Genomic DNA, 20,464 nt, shown 5'->3' with positions numbered 1-20,464 from the left:
TTCGCTGCGATAAATTACGGCATATTTCTATACCCAAGCAAAGTTTAAATAACGTCAACGTAATGTATTCTAAACTTATGCAATATAACACTCCGTATAATGTAAACAGGTTAGAAAATTCCCGTACTAATTTTGTTCAGGAGTTTCTCCAAGGCGCCCTCGCCCCCTTAATTTTTTCTGGATATTTTAGATTCGAGATACCAACTGTCCTGCTCAAAGATCTGGACGATCAAAAACAGATCATTTTCTCAAGTTTATCAAGTAGTAACGTGTATTATTTTCTATTCAAACGGTTTCAGTAATGTGGAGAATTACTGGTGATGTGGACGTTAAAAAAAGACACCTCATAAAAAACAATGCCTGCTGGGTCCGTTTCTAGAACTCGTCTATCGGGACTTTTTTCGACACTACATCGACACCATCATCATTTTGCAAACTTAATCTTCGATACTCCCGTAGTTCCCGAAATGAAAAAGTCCGTGGGAATCGCATCGGGCGAGCTCGGGGGCCAATTAAAAAAAATCGGTAAAGTAGTCCTCGCGAAAGGAATTTTTCTAAGGCGTCATTCCTTACGGTGATTTCGACTTGTTTCCGCAATTGAAACCCGCATGTTGATGGCCATCTGACCTCGAGTAAAATTCTGGTACGTGTAAAGACGGTCAACGAAACACGATCTTATGTCAAAACTCGTATTAAAGTACACATCCGGGGATTTGCTAAAATTTTAGCCAGAAGGCATCACATTTAAGAGCAAACTCCCATCAAAGCTAAACCAGCAAATAGGAAAACGGAGTAGGAAGCAGGAACCAAGACGACCAAGGATAATACGACGAGATAATTGAAATATGCACCCAGCGCGCTCCAAAATAAATAATTACGCTCCAGTCACACTAAAGAGTTATGTTAGAGTTTGGAGGAGAATTTCGCAAGTATATCATTTTAAAAGGCGCTGTTATGACTGAGGTAATGGCTCTTGTTGTGTAGTTTGGGAGGCAGGTGGAAGCCATGCATTAGTCAGGATGTGGCGTTTTCCGGAAATGGAATAATTACGATTATTAAATGGAAAATTAGCGCGGATATCTACTTCCTAAGAGGTCTTGAAGAATGCAACAGGAGGGCCACAAATCATCCGACTGGTCCAAATTAAGGTCACTCAAAACGGCTGAGGCAGCGACGGCCATTTCAAATTTAAAAAATGGCCCCAAATTCCGAAGCATGCATTAGGTATTTTAACCTCGAGCTCGAAAACACAGCCAAATTTGTCATTTTTCAATTCGGCCACTGGTCAGCCAAACAATCGTTGGATTGCTTCCTGCGGTTGAATTTCCCTCCTGTCCCAAACGGTGACCGTTTTCGTTACTCTACAGTGAGCGACTCACAAAGAGCTAAAAACTATTTTAAATTCTTCCTCCGGTCCAAGAGAGCTGCTGGCATCGAACATGGGCCCGAAGTCCGTTTTTTGCACCGAGTTGATCCGTGTAATTTTAACTTTTGGCCCCCTGTACATTTTTAGCGGCGATATACAGGGTTGCTCATCAGTGCGTCAAAGTGCGATATCTCAGTAAGTGTAAGTTTTGGAAGGAAATTTGTCGTAGTAAAGTTTTTGGGGAATAAAGGGCACGTATTTTTAAATTATTTTCGAATGTACAGGGTCAAAATTTTTTTATATAAGACCTATCTCATAAACTAGCCTTCAAATTTGACGATAAATCCGAAAATGGCAAATGGGGGGTTCCATTTAAAAAAAACGTTATTTGGTACTACCGCACTTTTATGACAGACCCTGTACATTCGAAAATAATTTAAAAATGCGTGCCCTTTATTCCCCAAAAACTTTACTAAGACAAATTTCCTTCCAAACTTATATTATATTTACTGAGATATCGCACTTTGACGCACTAATGAGCAACCCTGTATATATATATATATATATATAATTAGCATTTAAAAAAAAGACAAATTTGATAAGTTGAATGAAGTTGTAACATGGAAGGTCACTTCCTTCCGGCCGTTCAAATACGGCTAGGGAGTCCTCAGCCATCCACGTATAACCGGGACATACTCAGCCATCCAGATCCGACCGGCAAACCCTGGAATGGTATTCTTTATTATATAACTCAGACTTTTAAGTACAAAATTTATGCTTGTGCAAAATTTTAAATTTGTTTTTGTTAATTGTCGAATTGAAATTCTACTAATTTGACAAACACCATAATAAAACTCCTCAGTACCTTGTCCATGCGGTGGGACGCAGATGGGTTTACTCAGACGCACCACTCTTGCAAAAAGTGATCATTTTTAGGTGAATCAACGCGACATCATTTCACTTTCTACTTTCAAGTATGTTAAAAAAAATATTTATTTTTAAATTAATCACCCTGTATCTGCCTAACGAAAAGGTTTATGCGCAACCTCCCCTCTAAAACTCGACTGGGAATGCTACGTTTAATTTCTTGTCACTGTTTCGTTGTGTTCACCCCGTACATCGAGTAATTTCGGGGGAAATATAGAAAATTGACAATATTACTGCGAATATGTTGCCACTAAAAGCCGAATTGACAGACCGCATTCATGAAAGTAAGGAAGTTTTACGAAATAAATGACCTCTAAAGCGTAAACCACGGCTAAAATGAAGGTGCCCTAAAGAAATTCATTTGTGGTGCCAATGAGATGTTATAAAACCAACAGCTTAATCAAGGGATCTTCTTTTAGTGGTTAGTTGCGTAATTTTGACTCAATGCGTATTGTAAGTAATATTATAGCACAAGGGAGGTTCTGTCTAACTCTCTAATTAATAGTTTAGATGCTGTTTTTTGGCGGAGATGCGGGGATCCATGTGTATTTCATTAATTATTTTCATAGTCACAATGTGAGATTTGTCTAATCCGCCTATGCACAGTATTCATGGAAACGGCCGCCCATGCAATCGAGATTTCATGCCGGAAAATTGTTGTCTATACAAAGTGTTACGAATTTAACGCATTAGCATTGCTATCTTCGCAACTATCTGAGGTAGATTGTTGGTTAAATTGATGCGAGGTTGCGCAAGTTAGCTATTTTAACGCTGAGTAATTTGTTAAAATGGAAGTTGAAAAATTCCCAGTACTTTTGGGAAAAAAATTAAAAAAAAAAAATATATATATATATACAGGGTGGTCATTTAGTGCGGTCTCGGAAGATTACGGCTAAACAATTTAATATTTTGAATTTCTTTTTTTTGCGTTACATAGAACTCGATCATGGGTACATTCTAAAATTGTTTTCGTTTTATACAGGGTGTTCTAAATAAGTGAAAAATATCAAAATTCTGTTTTTTTTAATAGGACACCCCATATATTAATATCGTTTTAGATTTCTTGAGAAAAATGAATGTAAGTTTCATTAAGGTTTACTTGTCCTAAATCTTAAGGATTTCGAAATAATTAAGTTTTTTTTTTTAAATCATGCAATTTTAAAAACTTTGTTTTGAAGGAAGTTTAAACTGGAGTAAACCGAAATTCATGCCAAACCTTAGATATGAGACGTATTTTATGCCAGAATTATTAAAATCGAAATATCTCATACAGTGCGTCCAAAAAATAACGTGAAAATTGCGTTCTTTTTGAAAGGAAATAACTTGCTTAATTTAAATAGAACACCCCATATTTTATTACTCGAAATAAGAGATAAAAATATGACTAATCAAAAATCGTTACAGCTTCCTATACCTAAATGTACAGGTTGTCTTCGAAAAATAAGATTTAAGAAAAGGTAGCAAAATTAATAATTTTTATATTAACAAAGTTCTTAGCTTGAAGGTGTTGACAAGTGATTGGTGCCTGATGATTTCAAGGGCAAGATTTGATATTTTTTCGACTTTTTAATCTCTCATGAAGTCTGGTGTGACCTGAACTAGAAAGTGGGTGGAAGCCTCGACAGTCAGTTCCCACTACCCTTCCCTGGACCCACGGAAACGACCCTTGGACTACTGGAATTGGACGTCCTCCGCGGTACCGGGGATTGGTCCTTTGTTTGCCGCTAGTCGGTTTTTTTTTCAAATCACCAGGGTTCACAACCTTTTCTAAGACTATGGCCAACCAACGTCATAGATGTACTGCAGTGGGATTCTTAGAAAATCCTTACAGTGCGAATCCCTCTTCTATCGGCAATGAACCACTTCAAGGGACACAATTATGTGAAAGTTTCCAGGGTTATGATACCCCTTCGTTATAGTTTATTGCCGAGATTTGGTGTTCCCGAGAAAGTCTGATTGTCTTCTGAAATCCTCCTTTTCGGAACACTGCGTATATGAAATTTAGCACTTTTACTGCCTGCGCAGTAAAAGCCTATCGTTTTGCTATCAAACTGGCAGTGGTTATAAACATCGTTAATACCTGGCCACGGAAATTGTTACTTTACACCTTGTTCGAAATCTCGAAAAGGTCACTCTCTTGCCAACGGGGAAAAAATTAAGCTAAAAAGTGCCATGGGCGGTATTGTCGTATGGAGCCTATTACTTTTATACACCAGAGAAAATGAGAACTAGTGGGATAAATTAGATTTTTACCACCGATGGAAATTTCGGATACATACGGGGGTTGATAAAAAAAAAAAAAAAAAAGGAAGGGTCTCATGAAAGCCGCGATCATTGTATGCCTTGGACGTAGTAGGAATTTAAAAGTGGTTAAATCTACAAATATAAAATTCTCTTTAAGCTCAGCTTTGCGCCTACAGCACGGCCGTGAGATGACGAAGGGGTTAAAGGGGGGAGAATGTGTGGGTCGGATTCTTGAACATTAAAAATGACAGCGGTCTCGCATTCTAATTTTTACTGACCGCCGGTGTTTTATGATATTTTTCCTCCGTGCAGAATCGTAAAAGGGTTGGAAACCCCATCCCTTTGTCCTCTGTGCCTTTGAATGCAAATTGGTTTTTATTTTTGCGGTTGCCGCCGGGAGAAATATGTGCAAGAATTTTAAATATACCTCCATACATGCATAATATTATATTTGCCGGTTTATCAAGAATTATTATTTTAAACGAAAAATCCAATCCGAACCGAGAAACGGCGATATTTCCGATATCGTTACACCGCCACGTTAAAAATGGTGACCGTTTGTTAGATTTCAACCAATTAAAACGCCCGAAAAAAAGAATAATCAATCTTACGGTGGAGTTTCCTAAAATTGAAATTCAAGTCCATTTCTGCGTTTCGAGCATACATGCAAAAAAAGGTTTCCAAGGGATAATTAAGAAAATAGGGAAAGCTGAGCCGCTGCCCGGACCAGCCCTTTGAAAAATGCCTGAATTTATCACGTTTAATTTGTATACTAATGTGTGTGCACGTGAGCGCTTTTTTAATTGCCGATATGTGTGGGGGATGGGTCGTCCGAAATGGGGATGGGGCCCGGATACACGGTTTTGCTTTATATACCGTATTTGTAATATTGTTAGAGGGCGAACCGGGAAGAATTAATATTAAATGGGCTTACTTCGTTAAGAATTCCGTATGGGGCAACATTATTATCGAGAGACTTAATCAGCAAAAAAATATGTAAAGGTTAGCAGGGAGTTATACACGCTGCGAAGATAAAGCCAAAGTCCATTTGGATTACTATAACACACTTGTGCAACTACTTAACGTGTTACAGCAATGGGGGTCACAAGTGGCTTACCAAGCGCGATGTTGTCTGTTTCCACTAGTGCGTAAGCACGTTTGAGATCACGGTTAGAACCGACGCGTTTTCTGACAACCATCATTTTGACGAGTACGTCCGAACACGCACGGACGATCAAACGACACACCGACAACACTCGCGGTTATATTACGTACGGATGGTTCTTCGGAATACGCACGAGCGGATAGTTGTTCGAGTTTGTTTGATTTATTCGTCAGAACTATCGGAGCAAAATGGATGCCGAAACACTTGTGACGCTTATCTACGAAAACGGACGCTTGGGGAGTAGGAAAAGTAAACAGCGTCATAACAGCTATGTGACCGAAGACATGGGAGAAAATTAGGAAAAAAGTCAGTTTTTCGATATCCACCCTCTAATAGCTTAAAAATATCTTTTCGAATTCTTTCTGTGGTGTAAAATGGCGTTTTTGGCAGCACTCGAAAATGCCCACCAAATTCTATGGAACCCTTCAGTTTTGAAATAACCCATGAAAATATCTACTTATTTGTACCGCACTGCTGGCATGCTGACTTACGCTTCCTAGTTAGTAAAATTTTACGTGAATTGCTGTCCAGTAAAAAATACAATCATTAACTAGGTCCATTTTCTGATAGCAAAACTACTTCGAATAGTAAATGAGTAGTCAGGCAGCAAATGTACACAATTAATTTATTGCAATTGCTTGAGGAACGAGATTAATCTGTGGTACTCGTCAGAACCCGTCAGAACATATCCGCTATAACCGTAGCCTAAACAAGATGCCAGATGAAGAAGTCCTAACCGTCTTACTCTGTCTCGGATTATCACTGAGCTGCGGGCCCTTTAAAAATAAAAAATAATAAAATTATACAGGGTGTTTCCTAAGTACGGTACATAACTTCGGGGGCGCATTCTGCAGCTAAAATAGGGGTAATTTTGTTGTATAAACTATAACCCGAAAATGCTTCGTTGCGGAAATACAGGGTGTGAAAATTTTGTTGTCTGAAATTCAATGCCTCACGCACAGATAAGTAAACGGCGCTGGTGACTAGTAAAATGTCGACAATTTCGCTACCAAACGGGCAAGTACGCAACAAAAAAATTCATATCTTCGTACAACTACGTCTCTGAAGAATAATAAAAGAGAATGAAAAAATTTAGCTATAATGTTTTTTATTTATCTACTCGAACGCGTAATTAAAAAAGGAACAACATATTGGAAAAGAACAGTGGCGTACCACATTTTTCCCTTAAAATGTCCAGCAATTATCCTGCCCGCACGCCACTGGCTACACAACAGCCACTAGTTTTAAGCGTAAAATACGTCGCCAACTCTCAAACCCTGCAAAATTTCGTTAAAATGTCCAAACGTGGTTTCGAAAACATTTAAAAAATTGTAATGTTTTAAAGAAATTTTCACACCCTGTATTTTAGCTGTAGAACACGCTCCCGAAACTATGTACCGCACTTAGGAAACACCCTATATACTATATTATGTCGAAAAAGGTTGGAGGTAAGTATTAAAAAAATACACAGCGTAGATAATTTTGTTGCAGATTATTTATTGAATTTCTTTGTTATACTGAATCGCACTTAATCAAAAGAGCCCTAGTCGCGGCACTTATAATTGAGGGTATAGCTCTTGCCTCGCCGTCCTTATTATTCGCATTTCTAAACATTAATTTACGCAAAATATGCGACATTGCCAAATTCATTCCGTGCTTAACTAAGTTTTTTCGTTCGCGTGCGGTATGAGACTTTTCCGCACTGTCGGGTTAAAGTTAAGCGAAAGTGCGAAATCGTTTGGCCTCTTTTTCTCCGATTTAGAATGTGTGTTTGCGTGACGATGATATGAAATACTAAATCGTGAAGCGTTAATCGCTACGCAGTGAACTTATTCTTTTACTTAAAAATGAGGCTTTATAGCCCGCTTTGCGTCATCTAAGACTTATTTTTGGCCAATCAGAGGAAACACGACCATTTCTCACGGCTGCATCGAAATATCGTCGGTTTAGTGGAAACCCAGCGTAATTTAGCAAAGATGAGGCAGTGCAGGAGACGATCTCCAGATATTGAATTCTGAGCACTCGTTTGTGATTAATAATTGCAGTTGTCCTGAGTAAACGACGGAAAAAGCATTTTGAGTCTTCTTAGCTGTTGCGCAAACCCGTTTATATCTACTCTTTTAATAATCGTCCAGGCTTTATTCTGTAATATGAGCCAAGAGACCAAAAAATGATGAAAAGTACGCTAAATTAAGTCTGAAGTCGGAATAATAAACCCCTTTTAACAGTGGACAACGTTTTTGTTTTAAGTGTGAAGTTTTATATGGGTGTTTTGCATGGAAGGACACTTGCTCGTTAAAAACTTTGAGAATTATTTAATTTTCGAAAATTATAGTTCTCCTGTTACAGTTTTCAGGTGAAAATTTAAATTAATGCTGCTTGAGCCATGCTGTGGCACAGTATTGTATATTGTGTGTATATACAGAATGCCCCGAACCGAGGGGTCAACGTTTCACAACATACCCCTCGGTGAAAAATATATTTCTTCATCGCCAATTACCCTAAAAGGTCGAATGTTACACACTCCAGAACTTTTATTCCCTCACGAAGACGATTGGTTTATTTTTTGAACAAAATTCCCTGTTTGTTACTCGACTTTTTTTTTATCTCTTGTCGAATTTCGATCTCGAGGCTCGAGTAGACGAAAAAAATTTTAAATTTTTTTTCAGTTTCTGAAAAACGAGGTATAGGGCGGCCGATGGAACGCGCCACGGTCCGATGATGTCGGGAAGGAAGAGATTTACTCTTGTCAAACTGAGCTGGTGACGGCGTTCCCGTAAACTGCACGACAACGGCATTACATTCGTTGCAGCTCGTTTCCCAAAAATCGAATTAAAAAATTACATTTTTTCCGTCTAATGAAGGCTTTAAACCGAAACTCGATGAAATATCTTTTGAAAATAGCTTAACAAACGGGAAATTTCATTAAAAAAAAACAACAACAACAACAATGATCTTCAAAAGCGAATAAAAAAGTTCTGGTGTATCCAACATTCGACCTTCGGACAAGCGACTACTGCCCCTGATGGTTTCGGAATAATAACCCCGTCGAATATGCTCTGAGAAGCAGAAATATCACGCAGAAAATCTCGTTGCAGTCCGTACGGCCGTTTTTGACTTATCTGAAAAACATTTTTAAAAAGTTAGTCCAAGAGATTATATCTCCAGAAGGAGGCAATTTCGCATATCACCATGAATCGATAAATCTTTGACCGAGGAAGGTGGTGGGTCACCGTTGAGCCCTCCTCATTTGGGGACACCCTACGACTCTCGCCAAACTTACATCCTGACGAGGTAAACCCACGAGCTCCAGCTAATGCAAGACGGCCCGGCGTAAACTTGCAGAGAACATTCCCAGGCATTCACGGACGACTAACGTCCTCAGAATAGTTCGACATCGTACTGGAATTATCGCGCTAATGTCACAGTTCCAACCGACGGATATACATATAAGTACATGATGCGCTATAGTTAATTACTTAAGCCCTTTAGTAAAAAGATTTAATAGGTGCAAGTAAGTGTTGTTCTAAGTAGTTCAAAGCGTTGTTTAAGTAATTCGCGTGTTACTAATTGTTGTATTTATGTTTAAATAAAGTTTGTTGAGCCCCACAAAGTTTCAGAAGTAGTCTCACTTATCGTCGACACCACAAGAAGTGTAACAAGACTTGACAAACGCGAGCGGCGTGCCTTTCGATTTTTCTCAGATTTAAATGAATTTAAAATCGTTTCCTTTCTCCTTCAAATTTTTAATGAAATTATAAAAAAAATCACGAGTTACTGGCCGCCGAAGAGTATTTACTGTCCTTACTGCTATGGAAAATGCATGGCGAATGCGTAACTATATACGCAGTATAGGTGAGAGCCATTACCGACTTCATAGTGAAACCCAAATTATTTTGCTAAGATGCGTCTAGGGCTTCGCCTTAAATTAGCAAATTATTAAATTTTATCTCAAAATTTGCTTTCGACATACAACCTGAAGCTTTACCAAAGATGGCCCCTATTAGAGGAGCCTTTAAATACCTTAACCCGGGACTTTCTGCTACTTTAAGCCTCGTTCACGCATTTCGCTAATCCGGCGCTAATTTTATTGTTTTTTTATGCAAATTGACTCGCGGCCGCCAAATCTTAGCGAGTATGAGATTACTGCTTAACCTATGCTTTCTTAATTATAGTTAAGAAGGCCTTTACCGGGGATGCCAAGATTTCCACATAATTGGAGACCCGCAAATCGATATCGCAGCCCCGATCTGTAAACTAACCCGGAAAATTCCTTTTTATAGAGATTTAAGAACGTTTCTAGTTTTTAAGTATTTCAATAAGCGCCGTGTCTGATTGGTTTATGTCCGTGCGCGCCATTGACTGGGGCGACTGGGTACTGCGTTGGGTTGATCCACGTTCGCGCGCGCCTCGGATCGTGGGAACATTACCGTTCGTGAGCACTTTAACGACCAGGTCCATAAATTTTATTATTACATTCGTTAATGAAAATGAGTCGAAACGAGCCCGAAATCCTATTTTATCATTGTTCCCTACTTACTGTATGTGGATGTTGACTAATTAAAATAAACTTTTTTTTCCTTTAATGATAATAATAATTTCTTTCGACGCATTTGGGGTTACACCGCATCGTAGATCTCAATCAACCCATTTAAGTCATATTCAGCCTAATTACAGCAAAGAGCGCTAAAAAGCAAGACGTCACCGAAATTGTTATTTAGGGCGAGGATGTGTCGCACGACCGAAAATCGCATTGCGGAGACGGTAATGGGGTAAAAGGGTAAAAGAGGACTCAAAATTAAGAAATATTGTTGCAAAAAGAGGCCGTGTGCAATACATAAATATACAGTTTTCGCCGAGGTTTTTGAATTATTAACTGTTATTTATTCTTGTCCGTTTCTGCACCGAAATTGTTATAAATGGGAGCTTAAATGAACGTTTGTTTTAATACCAATTAAAGTTTTGCTGAATAGAGATTTTTATTGCAGGAGCTACAGTCTGGATGAAAGATTTTTGTCCTGCAGCGAGAACATTCAAGTCAGGAAGGCGAAGTTTCACCCAGGAAGTGTCAGCGATTCACACATTTTAGTTCTTACCTCAGACAACGTTTTGAGGTACGTAACAAAGATCTTCGTAAAATGATGATCCTCCGATGGAAGTGACGGTGGGGAAATGGATTTAAGTATCCAGGGCACCTTCCCCACGGTCGCACGGGATGTTACAGAAAAGCACGACCAAAAAATTCCGCGAAATCCGCGTTCTGGTCATTCGCACAACAATGTTCTAGGCTTTACCAAATCCACAATAACGAGGCTTTAAACGTGGGCACCTATCAAATCGGCGATAAACCGGGGGGCATGTTCCCGGGCACCAAAACGACTTTCCTGGACATATACGGGGAAGCCGCGGTGGACTTTGATTTCGGGCTTCCAGAAATTCTAGAAACCAAAACCGAGTCCATTGAGAAACGTCCTAAGCTCGTGGAGGCAAGACGAGGTTGGTAGGCGCTAATAGCCTTCTAAACAAAGTACGTTTTTGACCTTTTGTAGAGAAGCAATTAGTTAATCCTAAATCCGTTAATATTGTCCCGAAACGTCTGGAGAAATTTCAAAATTTGAAGAACCAGCACCAGATCGACGAGCTAGTGTGGCCCATTTACATATTGAGAGGCGACTTCGCAGTTTTCACTATTTGTATAGATCTGAACAGGCGGTAATTCGCTTCACTGAAAACTCGCTTTTTACTTAAATTTACGTTTGTTTAGTACCAAAGCGGTTCTTAAAGGCCCCTGTCGTTTTTCCGAACAGTCCGAAACCGCAGAAAGTGATGCATGTTCTATAATTTGCCTAAAAACCACACCACAAATCCTATGCATTGCCAGTTCCACGGGGATTATCATCCACAGCATTTTGGTGAACACTGAAGAACCTAAAGATGATGTTTTGAACGTATCTTCAGAAAATAAATGCAAAAGAGAATTGCTAGTTTTCGAGATTGTAGAGTTGGAATTGGGACTGGTGCTTCCGGACGACTTGAGCGATGTTGAAGAGATCAAATACAAATGTCCGGTGTTTCTACACAAGGACGATTCCAAGGTATCCAGATACTTTGCCACTCACAGCGCTGGGATTCACACTATTAATATAAATTGCACTGAGGAATTACATAACTATGTATTTGGGCCAGACGGTAAGTAGCTTAAAAGAATCGTTTTCTTAGGAATTTAATGATGTAAAGGTTGAAAAGTTCATTGAAGAAAACTTTTTTTTTATCAGATGAAGACCCCACATTTGACATTTTCCACGCTCCTAGTTCAGCAGAGTACTTAATTTGTACCAAAACGTCATCAAGCAAGAAATCGAACCCCGTTATTGGGTTTTCATTATATTACGAACCCACCTCCGTCATTACGCTTTTGAGCGATGCTCGTGTAGTCACCTTAGGAATACTAACAGCGGCCCTTCCACCTAAGAAAGAAGATATTTTAACGGGGGAGGATAAGGTACTTGGAGACAACCAGTCACCTCTAAAGAAGGTTAAGTTTTGCACATTTAGAATCTACGAAAACCGTTGATTAACTTGTTGGGTTGGTTTTAGATGTTGAATGAGCCCTTCGATCAATATATCCAGAAAATTTTAAAGAAAGGCATAAGCCGTCCTCTGCTCAAGCTGTCCTCTACCGCCAGTAAAACTCCCGAGGAATGCTACGAGGTACCTATAAAATTTTAAAATGTGTCTCTATTTGTCTTTCTTCTTATCCGTGATTCATTGATTCTCGATTTCCCTTTTCTATGACTTATCGATTTCCCTCTCCTTTTATGTTTCAGCTAATTCGTTTAACTGCAGAAACATTTAGAGAAGAAGATTTCAAGAATTACACCAAAGCTAGGGAAGAATTGGAAAAGAGAGCGCACACACTGAATCTGCTCAAACAAACCCAAAAGAAATATATCGATCAACTGAGCGATTCCAAAGAACTTAGGCTGAAAGCCGAATGTCTGGCAGAAAAATACGAAGATATGAAGGATAAGCAGGACGAACTGTTAAAGAGGTTGTTTAGATTTTAATGTAGCATCGAACAACTTAAATGGACGTTTTCGACACCGATTCTAGATGCGAGACGTTGTTAATGTTGGTGGCTAGGAAAAAGCCAGAACCTTCAGATGCCGAGAAAAACTTCATGAAGGATTTGCAGGGGTTTAGTGAACAGTGTGCGACTTTCCAAAATTCTATCGAGAAAGTGAAGAACAAAATTAAGTACCAGCAGGTTCAGGTAAGATTTTTTTCAGTTCCTGAGAAAATGAAGCTTGTAAAGTTGCTAGACTGAAAACTTTCACCTTCACAATAATGCCACCTTTCTCATTTCTTCCTATTTCAAGCCGACGCCGTATTTAAGTAATTTATTATTTTTATCTATACAGGGCTATCCAAAATTTACACTACTTTTAAAGGGATAGTTCCATTGAAATAAAAAAAATATATGAAGATACCTGAGACGCAATTTTTATCACAAATTTGGTGGTAAAAACCGCAATTTTTATGTCTGCCGTCGAGGCCGTTTCAAAGTTGCATGGTGTTTCTGACTTATTTTCAGATTCAAAACTGGAAAGCTCACGAAATCAAAAAGTTGCCAGTAATAGGAGAAATGCAATCTAAGACGATAAAGGACAGTCTTAGGGAATCGTAAGTATTTTCATATTCCGAGTTGTTATGTTATCTGCCTAATCAATAAATTTGTAGAACCCAAAAAATCAACGAGATGGTAAAGCAGGTGAATGAATATAAAGTTCTGCTGAATTTAGATTAACAGGAAACTAACACTTGCCATTTTTTTTCCTTTAAACACGCTGTATTTGTAATAATTTGAGAATATTAAACCTTGAAAATGAACCATGATATTTCCTTGTTGTTACGAATATCATCCTTTACTGAAATAAAATCATTATTTGACATGTTCGATCATTTTTCCACAAAACACTGAATAGAGTATCTTTAATGGATCGTCTGCCCGCATTTGGAGCAAATAAGGTCAATCGTCCATTTTTGCCGGAAACGGAAATATCCAGAGGACTCTTATAAGACTAGATAGACCCCCTCGACAAAAAAAAAAAACAAAAGACCAACTTCCAACTGTGATGAAATTTTAACTTTCACTTTTAATAACTCAACTTCGAGAGTTTTTTTATGACGCTTGCGTGAATATATTACCATAATTAAACTAAATCTCTGAAAGCGCACTTTTCCTCAAAAATCACCGCGAAATTAATCTACAGACAAAGTTATGGTATTAAATTGATAGGAAAATTAAAACGAATTAACAATAGTCCGCTCTAATATGTAATCATCACAAAAACGTCAAAACCAAAATGGTATTTAAGTAACACGCCTTCTTGAAACGTCAATGGGTTGATCGTGGCAGCCCTATTCTATGGCCTCCTAAGTCACCGGACTTGACACCTCTCGATTTTTATATATAAAGCCTTATGAAGAGCATGGTATATGTATACTTGAGTAGATTAATGCAAGATATATGCAAATATTAAATTTTATTAAAAGATAATATCGATGTAGAATACTATGTCCTATTGCCTTAAGTATCATCACAAAAATCGTTTAGACATAAACAATTATCCAGTGTTCAGCTTTTAGGCTTAAAAGGCTAAGCATTTTGCGTATCTAAAAATTAGTAGCAAAATTAATGTAATACAACCTGTCTTAACATAAAACAGGACTTAAAAATACATTTCATATCAGGCTTAAACTCTTAAACTTAGTGCTATTTCTATTGACGAAACTAGTATAGAACCAGTTTTGCACGATTTACCCAAAAATGATAGGAATTAGTGCAGTCTAGTTTACAATATATTTCTCGAAGTAATCTCCTGTATTTGACCGAATGTATTTTATTTTAGCAGTTGAATTTCGCTATTGTTAAAGTGTATCTACTGTAAATCAAACAGTAATCTCTGTAGAGAACGGCACGTAGTAAGTTAAATAATGAACCGAATCAATCGAAATTACCAACCCCTCGTCCGACGAGGTGACTACCACATGTTGTATGATTCAATCATTATAACTTAAATAACACATTTCTTTTTAATTATTGTAGGTTTACCGCAAAGATACTACCTAGTATAATTTGAGCACTGGTATTTCAAGGGCGTGGCAATTGTATAATTACGTTTGAACATCACTTACTGGTCAGTTTGATGGTCGATCAATTATTCCAATACAACTTATTATTAGATATTTCTAACAACTTATTTGAAAATTTAGAAATTAAAATAGTTATTGGAATACGTAGTTTCACGGTAGATGCGTTAAATGCCTAAGTACTACTCTAATCGCTAGAAAATGATGTTAAGTAATATTTCGGCTTTTTCAGCCTATTTAGTGATCCACGAGGGGTCCCCAAAAGTACTTGGAAATCTTATCTTGGTCTTCCGTCAAGAAAAAATCCCGACCGTGTTTGACAAACTCCTTGCTGCTAATCTTGCCATCTCCATTGGAATCTATAGCCCTGAAAGCCAATATGGCATCTTCTTCTTTCAGTCCCAAAATGTTGAAAAATATCTTGAATTCCTCTACGGTTATTTCTCCAGATTTGTCTTTGTCTACCGCCTAAAAAATACATCTTTACTACCTCTCTGGAGTTAAAAAAAAATGTATTAAGTAATCGTACTGTTTTAGGTTCCCTGTATGCCGCAACAGTTTTACCCATCATTTCGGGACCCTGTATAAACAGGTACTCACCTTAAATAAATAAGGCAGAAAAGAGTGAGCTCGTCTCACTAACATTTTATCGTTAAGCACGTGATGCATATTATCTAAGAACTTTTCTACCGGCACCAGATTGTAAGCTGAAACTTCTCCAAACTGCTTTTCCCATAAATCCTAGAAAAGAATAATTTTCGTGCAAAAGTATCACTCGAAAATGGAAAAATCAATAATATGTTACCTGAATTACTTGGTAGAATTCATTAGTATGCTTGTCACTGAGGTGCCCCAAATCGACAAATCCATCAGCCAACAATTTAAAGTCTTCAAAAGAGATCACTCCATCCTTATTCAAATCTAAGATAGCATGGAAAGTTCGCATTTTTCTTCGCCAAAAATCGGAATTTCCCTGCAATCAAACATACGGGGTGTTACATAAATCCGTGTACTTCGAAAGCGTATTCTACACGTTAATCTCAGATAAAGGTTCAAATGTACTTTTCCTAGCTCGAACACTCGAATGGTAAGTCACAAACACATCAATTTTGAGAAACGACAGCAAAATTACATCAGGCATAACTGTACGAAAAGGAAATTTTTAAATAATCACTGGCGGAAAAAACAGCTCGTGCTGCTTACCTTTCAGCAAAAAAAGAAACTGCTATACCTATAAAAACTGTCAGTTTGTCTTAATTTAACGTGTAGAATTCGGGAGAAATAGCAGCAAGGAATTTTCTAACGCCCTGTATGTTATGTATAAGCTTACCCTTCTTCCTAGCCATTCTTCCAAATCACTGTCAGACTCTGAGCAGGATTGGTACTTTCGCTCTAGGTTCCTCTTAGGGTGTCTGCTACTAAATCCTCTTGAGGCGATGTAATTATTTGGAAGTTCGGGGGCTAGCAGGCAGGAATACTGAGTGCATGTCAAAGCCTGTAAAAGACGCATTTCTTGGAATCAAGTAGACGCTTAAGGTAAGTCGTGTTGAATTGAGTCGAAATCGTGTCGAATAGGGCCGAGGGTCGCCCTTTCGGGTCGAGACTACCGGACCTGGAGGTCTGGGGCTCATCTCCAGATGGTCTGTTTGCTCAACGTAAAATATAGAATTTTATTTGTTGAAATCTTGATCCCGTGTCAACACCTGTTCTACTAGAGTTGAATCTATAAGACTCAGCAAAAATTTGTCTGCAGGACTAAACATCAATAAAGTTAAAAAAGGGCTTTAAGTCTTAAAAAAATAATTTATTTTTTCGAAGTTGACTTCTTCTTGCGCTCTTTGAAGGTCCAAAATTGATGCATCAGCTTTAAGTGATACATAAAATTTATTAACATTTAAATATAAATTTATTAATATTTAAATATGAGGCGTTTAAAGATTTACAAACTTGATGAAAACAAAAGGAGTTTTTACGATTTTAAGGGAGGTAGTTTGCTGAATTGATTTATTAGCGTGGATTTACTAATTGTAGATTAGCGCGTGCCAACTTTCGTCTTGAACTCTAGTAGAACAGACGCTATCATGAAGTCCTATGTTCAACCATTTTGACTCGAACTAGCTCAAGCCTACCATAAGGCAAAAATTGACCACATAAAATTCTGTGCTGGACTAACCGGAACTAATCTGGACAAACTCGAATCTATGATGAGATTCAAATTTTAACCTCTGAGATCAGTTGCGCGTTAAATACGCACCGTACACAAAATTGTTTATCACAATATTGAACCTTGAAGCGGAATTAATAATAAATAGGGTTTGTTGACCCTGAAGTGGAAACTTACAAAAATGCATGACATACTTTCAAATCGCATTAAATTAATTCGCAAATCACTTCGTTCCGGCAATGATTTGTTTTTTCGATGAAAACTGGTATCGACTTTATTAAAAATAATAATAAATAACGAGAAAAAATATCAAAAATAAATTTCATTATCATCTCGCACGATAATTTGGTATCCAGACAACAAAGCAATTGGGTCAATTGACCAACTAAGTACTTCTCTCGATATCTATTAACTGCTGCACCTACTGGGTCTACGTGAATGGAGAGGCGTAATGTCTTCGCGTGCACAAGGGGTCCATCACGTAGATATATAAATAATATGAATAATTTAGAGGTTTGTTTATTTATTTGTTTACGCAATAACCTACATAATTTGTTATTTGCGCTTATTCGAACTTTCAGATGCCTCGATGTTCTGTTCGGTGTTATTCATATGCGGGCCTTAAGGTTGCAAAACATTTTTGTTTACGTGACCCAAAGCACAGCACTGAGAATAGTGACTTTTAATGCCTACCTGTTGCGGGTTAATATGAAGCAATAAGAATCCGATTTATTCCGTTAGATACGGACCAATCTCTTATCTTTCTAGTTTAGATCAACCGCTTAGCGAGCTATTTAGATTGTTGTATGTTCTCATAAATTTTTCTTTGACGTCTAAGAATACAAATCAATATTTATTTGATCCTTTATCATGGTTTTTTTTTTATCTATTAGGCACCTAAGTGCCCATCTGCTTATGTTATTATTTCATTTAGAACTATAGTTACCGATATTTATTGATATTTGTCTATTTTATCACGAAAGGGACTTTCGTCACGAACTGGAGAGTCTGATATGTATGTAAGATTCGCGGTTCAAGGGCGGAGAGAAAAAACACAATTCTCAGAGCACTTCTTTATTCTCCGTGAACCAAAAATGGAATTCTGATACAACCCAGTATCCATACACAGAACACGTCCTCTCTTTGTGAGAGAACCGATAAGATGGAAGGGCTGTCCACCCTTTTTCCCATGGGTACCAAACCCCTAAAGGTCATTCTCACCTACGCTAAAGGAATTTATAAACAACCCTCTCTTCTCACGCTAATCTGGGGAAGAGTTTGGTACCAACCACTGGTACCTGTACCACTTTCAGATAATGCCAATTAATGGTCTTCACATAAACAAGAAATGCGAAGAGATTCATGACAGCCCTTTTACCATTTTTTCGCACTTATCTTGGAAGGAATTTAGAGGCAAAACCCCATGATATTTTCAGATAATTGATTAATTGCTTCAACATGGACAAAGAATGCTCACATGTACATGTACATATGTATTTCATTACGTGGTAGTCGCAAATTCTTAATCTAAGATATCTTCATTTTTATCTACCCTATTTTCTCAAACCCTTTTTCTTTACCCACTTTTTTCTGCCCTTTTTTCTTCCATCTAATATATGTAATGTTATACCGGGTGTTTGGGCAATCCGTTGTAATATTGTTTTGGCTCAAAGCGCCTCCAAATTAAAAAAAATTTAATGTCCCGTGTAACCGTTCGAAACGACGATTGGTCAGAATGGACGGTAGTCTCTTTGAATAATCGGTGTAAATATTTTGCAAAAACTGTTCAAGTTTTTTGTTTTTGTTCACTTGCACTTGCACGTTTTGAGTCAAAACGGCTCTAATTGGAAAATTGAAAAAAATATGAAATAATGGCCTGTCTTGAGTGCTATGACTTCCATGTATATATCCTATGTCCAGGGTTCGCCTGGACATGTGGTGTTCCATTTGCAGGGTAACCGCAAATCATTAAGCCGCAATTATTTTTTTCTTTGTCCGATTTTCTCTATCTCTTTGGTCTCTAACCTTTTTTCCTCTGTTCTTTTTCTCTCTACCCTCATCCTCTATTACTTCCACCCTACCTTTTACAAATATCCATCAGGTCGATAGGAAAAAATGACTTAACGATCAAAATTGCTTTGTCATGGTGGTCGCATTGATCCATGTTTTTACATTTATACCACTGAGACTACAGGGTCATTGTTCTACTGCATGGAAATTTGTACTTTTAAAAATTTCATTATCGAATTGGTAGTTCAGATTAGTTTAAAAGTACGTCAAATTATGGCCAATTTATTAAATCCGGGTGAAAGAGATTGAGGGTAAAAATGAAAAATCATCGAAAAAGGATCCTTAATTACCTAATTCATCTTAAAATATCGTTATTTTTGGTTTAGGTCTGATTGTTAAAACTTTCCGCTAGTCTAAATCCTCTATCTAACGTCGGTAAGTAAGTAATAACTCGGAAACTGACAGCAAAATGACAGAAAGAATAAAAAACAAAACTTTGACACTCAATATCTCAGAAATTGAACCCTCAATAACCTTGAACGTCGGACTTTAACATTTTTAATCCGTCTTCTCAACATGTGCTGAAGAGAAATTGACAAAAAAATTATGTAAGTATTTAGGTCCGTATAAAGGTAAGTAAAATGCACTTACCAAAGCAGTGTTCTTCCAAGTGCTGCCTCTTAAATTTTCAACAGTGCATCTCAAAACACCCAGTTTTTGGAGATTCTTTCCTAATTTCAAACCATTTCGAGAGATCGAAAACGCCATACTTGCACCTGGCTTTAAACAATATGCAACGGTTTTAGAGAGCAATGGCCTAAACGACTTAAGTTATGTTTAATCGGTTACTCAAAAGTCACTTTTCTCTTCGAATAAGCAAATTCGACCGCTTACACGAAAACGATTCAGAGAATGTCTTCTTATTCGGAAGTTGCGCACCAGTAATCAGGCGATAAAACCCGAAAACGCGATAAAGTTCTTTTACTTAACTGGAAAGTTAATAAGTGTCTCGACTAAGCACTGCGCTTTAAACAACAGCTGCGGTCATACTGAGTGTATATCATATATGAAAGCGTGGGGTACTTCTTTGCTTTCGTTTTTTTGATGATGTTTGTTTAGTACTTGTAACTCTGTTACTTCATAAGTTAATGAGTGCCGTTGAGAGATAGTACGTGATCAGATGCATAAAAGCGGATGAAGGGGTGGTCTTACGTTAAATTCTCTTTTAAGTTTTGTCCGTGAATAACCCTTGTAAATGACTTTATTTTTTAACAAAATTTTAACTTTCTGTCAGAACTAGTTTTCTATTAGAACAATTTATATACTATGAACATAATTATTTGTGAAGTTTATGCGTTGGAACAGCAACATAAACGTCAAGAAATAATCACAGCAGTACGGTAATATATTCCATAATCGAACTGCTAGCAGTGGA

The 20,464-nt window shown here is 37.6% G+C and overlaps 2 protein-coding genes across 2 annotated transcripts in view; one reads left to right on the top strand and one right to left on the bottom strand.

Moving 5' to 3' along the window:
- mbo (Nuclear pore complex protein Nup88) overlaps nucleotides 1-13,592 on the top strand; it is a 51,382-nt gene extending 37,790 nt beyond the window's left edge. Inside the window, exons 3-12 of the mRNA XM_066297570.1 lie at nucleotides 10,691-10,816; nucleotides 10,990-11,198; nucleotides 11,252-11,414; nucleotides 11,467-11,891; nucleotides 11,978-12,237; nucleotides 12,300-12,413; nucleotides 12,530-12,753; nucleotides 12,816-12,975; nucleotides 13,297-13,385; nucleotides 13,443-13,592. Of these exons, the coding sequence (XP_066153667.1) occupies nucleotides 10,691-10,816; nucleotides 10,990-11,198; nucleotides 11,252-11,414; nucleotides 11,467-11,891; nucleotides 11,978-12,237; nucleotides 12,300-12,413; nucleotides 12,530-12,753; nucleotides 12,816-12,975; nucleotides 13,297-13,385; nucleotides 13,443-13,509 (1,837 nt within the window). The 3' untranslated portion in view covers nucleotides 13,510-13,592. The remainder of the gene's footprint in view (nucleotides 1-10,690; nucleotides 10,817-10,989; nucleotides 11,199-11,251; nucleotides 11,415-11,466; nucleotides 11,892-11,977; nucleotides 12,238-12,299; nucleotides 12,414-12,529; nucleotides 12,754-12,815; nucleotides 12,976-13,296; nucleotides 13,386-13,442) is intronic.
- A 799-nt stretch (nucleotides 13,593-14,391) lies between these two features.
- On the bottom strand, nucleotides 14,392-20,088 carry CBP (sarcoplasmic calcium-binding protein). Its single transcript, XM_066297571.1, has 5 exons — nucleotides 19,681-20,088; nucleotides 16,186-16,350; nucleotides 15,661-15,828; nucleotides 15,456-15,596; nucleotides 14,392-15,323 (listed from the first exon to the last, which is right to left on the bottom strand). The coding sequence occupies exons 1-5, from the start codon at nucleotides 19,795-19,797 to the stop codon at nucleotides 15,093-15,095; spliced, it is 822 nt and encodes a 273-aa protein (XP_066153668.1). The 5' UTR covers nucleotides 19,798-20,088; the 3' UTR covers nucleotides 14,392-15,092.
- Between the last annotated feature and the right edge of the window lie 376 nt (nucleotides 20,089-20,464).

Source organism: Euwallacea fornicatus, chromosome 29 (genome assembly GCF_040115645.1).
Source record: "Euwallacea fornicatus isolate EFF26 chromosome 29, ASM4011564v1, whole genome shotgun sequence".
NCBI classification, from domain to species: Eukaryota; Metazoa; Arthropoda; class Insecta; order Coleoptera; family Curculionidae; genus Euwallacea; species Euwallacea fornicatus.
Note: the sequence above shows the minus strand (reverse complement) of the source record. Positions and strands in the feature narration are given on the sequence as shown.

Coding starts and splice junctions, on each gene's coding strand:
- CBP (XM_066297571.1), bottom strand. CDS start 19,797: ATGGCGTTTTCGATCTCTCGAAATGGTTTGAAATTAGGAAAGAATCTC. Junction 15,829..16,185: donor AAGAATGGCTAGGAAGAAGG/GTAAGCTTATAC, acceptor GTTTGATTGCAG/GGAAATTCCGATTTTTGGCG. Junction 15,324..15,455: donor TTCTGCCTTATTTATTTAAG/GTGAGTACCTGT, acceptor TGTATTTTTTAG/GCGGTAGACAAAGACAAATC.